The sequence below is a fragment of the Malania oleifera genome, chromosome 1, assembly GCF_029873635.1.
Source record: "Malania oleifera isolate guangnan ecotype guangnan chromosome 1, ASM2987363v1, whole genome shotgun sequence".
In the NCBI taxonomy this organism is placed as follows: Eukaryota; Viridiplantae; Streptophyta; class Magnoliopsida; order Santalales; family Ximeniaceae; genus Malania; species Malania oleifera.
This window is the reverse complement of record NC_080417.1, coordinates 38,921,692-38,926,664: the sequence shown is the minus strand read 5'-3', so window position 1 is coordinate 38,926,664 and position 4,973 is coordinate 38,921,692. Positions and strand designations below refer to the sequence as shown.

General features: G+C 39.7%; 1 protein-coding gene across 1 annotated transcript; it reads right to left on the bottom strand.

Moving 5' to 3' along the window:
* Positions 1-2,583: 2,583 nt before the first annotated feature.
* Positions 2,584-3,582, bottom strand: LOC131158285 (uncharacterized). The gene is made up of 2 exons (XM_058113081.1): positions 2,985-3,582; positions 2,584-2,852 (listed from the first exon to the last, which is right to left on the bottom strand). Exons 1-2 carry the CDS (start codon positions 3,580-3,582, stop codon positions 2,584-2,586), a joined length of 867 nt encoding a protein of 288 aa, XP_057969064.1.
* Positions 3,583-4,973: the final 1,391 nt, after the last annotated feature.

Sequence of the window (4,973 nt, the reverse complement as noted above, 5' to 3'; positions counted from 1 at the left end):
AGAAGAGAAAGAAAATAAATAGAATTTAATACTAATCATCCAACAAGGATTCAAAACTTCAAAACATGAATAGAAATTTTACTAAAATTTAACAATAACTAATTAAAAACAAGAGTAAATAAAGAGAAAAGCAAAGAAGAGAGAGAGATATATAGAAACAGAGCCATGGGAGCTGGAGAATGCTTGGAGGAGCAGTAGCTGCAATGGACCTCTCAGGTGTTGTCTGGTATGGCAGCAAGGCTGCTGTGTTTGTGGAGGTCTCGGATGTTGTCTGCTGGTAGAGAGATTTAGAAGCAGCCGAGAGTTGCAGTAGCTAGTTTTGGGGCAGAGGCTTGTGGCTAGAACAGGGGCTGGTATGGCTGTATGTGGCTAGAGAAGAAGCTTGCCAAGGGAATCTGTTGCTACTCGGGTCCTGGTAGCAGATTGCTAATGGCAGTAGGCTGCTATTGCTCTTCGTGTGAGTGCTATGAATGCTGCAGCTATGGACTGAAGAAGTTGCAGGGGTAAGAACTAAAATCTGATACAAAGAGAAGAGATTAAGGGAGAGAGTAGCCAAGGAAGATACAGAGAAAGAGAGAGGACAGGGAACAGCAAGGTGGATAAAGAAGAAGAAGAAGAAGAAGACGAAGGGATAGAAGAAGAGAAGATGCGGCTGGGGCAGTGCCCAACCAGGAAAAAGGAAGAACAAGAGAGTATTTAAATGGGAAAAAATTGGCTTGCCCTAAACCCATGAGACCAACTTGACCCAGCAACTTGACCCAACTCGAATTGTTATATTTTTTTTTATTTTTTTCATTCTCTATTCATCACAAATTTGACTCCTCTAGAGCCCATTTCTCACAAAACTCAAAACACAAAAGTTGTAGATCATCCTTTCCTCTTTCTCCAAAAATTTGAATCATCTCCATCGGAGTTTGGACGGAAAAGTTATGCATGAAATACGAATAGGTGTCGGTTTAGGTTCTCGGGAATTTTCCTGCGACAAAAAATTACCAAAACTTCATAAATAGTGCAATAAAGTTCAAGAATGATGATTTTGGCACTTAAAATATTGGACAAATTTGGACATTTAATTAAAAATATAAGCCGTAAAACCCGGGTTAAGATGCCCAATTATGTAGTTTTGACGCGTAATCAATTATATATTATATGTTATCGGAACCCGAATGTTAGTTTAGTTCAGTTTAGGAGCACCATACCATAGCTTATAGATCAGATATCTGTGATCAGATTGGTGCTAACCACCCCAGGAGGGGGTGGGAGATGGACAGTCGATGTGGCTTTCAGTGTAGAGTGTAGACGTCCACCTAGCAGTCTGGACCAAGGTGTGGCGGGGCCATCATACTTACAGACATTTTTGACTTGGTAGTGGTTGGCCAGCCATTGTTAGGTCCCCCCTTCGGGCTGCACAACCCTTCATGGGGATAATACATGACATCAGCTAGCTATTCATCCTAGGTATGTTTTCAGTATAATTAGCTATACCAGACAGTTATGATTAGTATGATGTATTAGAAATATGAAAGTATACGTTTCTGCAATTATTAAATGATGAATGTTTTCTGGTATGAAGATTGTACTGTATATCTATATTATCATTAAGTATTCATGTTGCCACACAGCTGTATTTAGTTTATTTTCCCTTACTAAGAAGTGTCTCACCCCCAAACATTAAATGATATTCAGGAAACCCAGAAAGACCGACAGAGCGTGGCCACCGTTGAGTTTATCGAGTTACCTCGTTAGGAGGGTAAGTCTTGCACTAGGATCAGGAGATTTTTGTTGTGGGATCCTAGATGTATTTTTGATGCTTTGAGATTGTATATGAACATAGTATTTTGGGATTATAGTAGACTCTGGTATTATGTAATTTATAGTTGATGAATGTGATTTACATTTACTACTGCTTAAGTTTCACTGTGTATGACAGGTGTCCCCGCTACCCACGGGTTCGGGTTGACTATTTTATTTATTATATTTTATTATATATTAAGATAAGCAAGATGTTATAGCATTAGTCAACCCAAATGGCATCACTAGAAATTGGTAATGCCCATCTCTAGTTCGAAATGTCGTCCTTGAAATGTCTTCCACCGTAACTTTGACCTTATGGTAACCCAACTGATGATCAATTTTAGAATAGACCTGGGTCCCCTATAACTGATCAAACAAATCATCAATTCTAGGTAGAGGATATTTATCCTTAATTATGAGTTTATTTATCTCCCTATAATCTATACACATCCACATGGTCCTATCTTTCTTGTTAACAAATAGAACTGGTGCTCCCCAGGACAACATGCTGGGCCTGATAAATCTTTTATCTAGCAATTCTTGCAATTGATCTTTTAGATCTTTTAACTCACCTAAAACCATTCGGTAAGGTGCTTTAGATACTGGTGCTAACGTTAGCAGAAGATCCACAGTAAATTCAACTTCACGGTCCGATGGTAAATCAAGTGATTCTTCTTGAAAAATGTCTAAAAATTCTTTGACCACAGGAATATCGACTTGTTTTAGTTCTTCTTTTAGCAATTCCTTTATATATACAACAAATCTCGCAACCATCTTAAATCAGTTTCCTCACCTGAATAGCTTACGCAAGCTGTGCAATGAACGCACATGTGAACTAAGAAATTTGTATTCTTGTTCACCAAGAGGTATGAAAATTACTTCCTTAAAATGACAGTCAATACTAGCATGATTAATTGGCAACAAATCCATACCCAGAATTATATCAAAACCCTGCATGTCTAATATCACACGATTAGCTGGCAGTACTTTTCCTTGAATGACCACTGGAAAATCCCTAAGTATCCTCCTACATCTCACAAATGATCCAGTCGGCCTAGCTACAACCAACCCAACATCTAACAACTGTGCCTCATACCCAGTTAATTTAGCACACATCGACGAAATAAAAGAATGGATGACACCTGTATCAAACAAAACAATAGCTTTATATGAAAAATCAATAAAGGTACCTATAACTACGTCTCTAGCTGCCTCAGTGTTACCCGACATCAATGCATAGACTCTCGCGAGTGCAGTGTCCCTCTGCTGGCCTCTACGAGGCACCTGATTACCACCCTGAAATTGTCTGGGAGCTGGTCCATGTGCCAGCAATCCTTGGCATGACCAAGACTTGTGCTCGGGTCTCCTATAACAATAACAGACGTCCTCTCCCATCCTACATTCACTTGGATGGCTTCGGCCACATGTAGGATATGTAGGAATAGTACATCCACCCTGAGGACTACTGTGCCCCATCATCCGACCCTGACTACCTCCATATCGCTCTCCTCTCCATGGGTCCTGGATAGAACTCGCATGAAAATCCTGAGGCGTGGGCCTCTTCCTCTCACTTTTAGCTACGACACCTCTCTGCATACCACTCTCTATAATGGTAGCTCTATCCACCACCTCTGCGAACATCTGAGCCCAAAAACCAATGACCTGCTTAAACAAATTCTGCCTCAGACCTTCCTTAAATTTCCTTGCTTTCTTCTCTTGGTCGGGTGCTAAGTGTAGGGCAAAAGGAGACAACTCAATAAATCGTGCTATATATTGTGATACTATCATCTGCCCCTGAGCTAAATGCAGGAAATCTACTACCTTTGCACTTCGAGCGATAGCAGGGAAATATCGCTCAAAGAAAAGCTCCTTGAATCGACTCCATGTCACTGGCATGGGATCAGGCCTCTGTTCCTCAATCAATCGCACTGATCTCCACCAGTGCTTTGCCTCTCCTGTTAGTTTAAACGATGCAAATGACACCTTCTGTTCATTTGTACAAGAAAGCACTATCAAAATCTTCTCAATATTCTGAACCCAACCTTCAGCCACAAATGGGTTAGCTCCTCTAGCGAAAGATTAAGGCTTCATCCGCATAAGCTGCTTAATCATGCAGTCATGCTCTCCCACACCCCTAGCCATCTCAGCCATCACCTTCTCAGTGACGCTGCGCAACACTGCATCTATATCTCCACCTCCCACACTAGAGGTCCTCATCTATCACCTCCAGCATTTGTGCCATCCATGCTAAAATCACATAGAACACTATTTATGGATCCTATCTCCCATACATATTTAATTTTTTACATTAAACTAAAATATCAGATTCTCTATTAACTATCACCCCTATTTCAAACCCAAATTCCAACCTTGCAACCTAGACACATGACTCGTCAATAGTTTACTATGACTTTCCTGAAATCGTCACCCCAGGAAAGACACAACAACCACCACGAAAATCCTATATCTAGATCACAGAATAAAACCACAAATCCTTTTCCTATATTGTGGTATTGTTTCCGCTGCATCCTAGGGTCTACTGAACCTAGCAAACCTAGGCTCTGATACCAAACTGTAACGACCTGCTACTTATATCGTTTGTTTTTCATTGATATATAAATAAAACATATAGCAAGTCTATCTATAAAACTACTAAAAACATCTCACGCCCAACGGAGTGCTGAGGAAATTTTTACACAATACACTCCTAAGCAGCGATAACCATGAAATTGTAACCAACTATATACAGTACCAGTAATCTAGAGTGTCCCAAAATATACATCAAAATCATGGTATTTACCCTCCAGTAAGGGCAACTCAAGGAATCCTCTACCCGTGAGTCTAATATGCTCGCCTAGCTGGATCACCTGAAAAATAATAAGCACTGGGATGAGACAACGCTCAGTAAAAGGAAATATGTTATTACTAGTGTCTAACAACTGAGTTACACATTTAATATATAGATATAATACTGATATTATAAAACAGGTAGGCTAGAAGATCGTACATATCACATTTATCATGGTTTAAAATACAAATGTGTATCCAAGTTTTCTAATCACACATACTTCTAATAATATAATAATACTACTGCTGCATGGTATATCTGTATATATACAAGAACATCTATGATAATACCCTGGGATTTGAATGTCATGACTTAACCCTTCATTACAGGG

Coding starts and splice junctions, on each gene's coding strand:
- LOC131158285 (XM_058113081.1), bottom strand. CDS start 3,582: ATGATAGTATCACAATATATAGCACGATTTATTGAGTTGTCTCCTTTT. Junction 2,853..2,984: donor AGCTAGAGACGTAGTTATAG/GTACCTTTATTG, acceptor GGTTGGTTGTAG/CTAGGCCGACTGGATCATTT.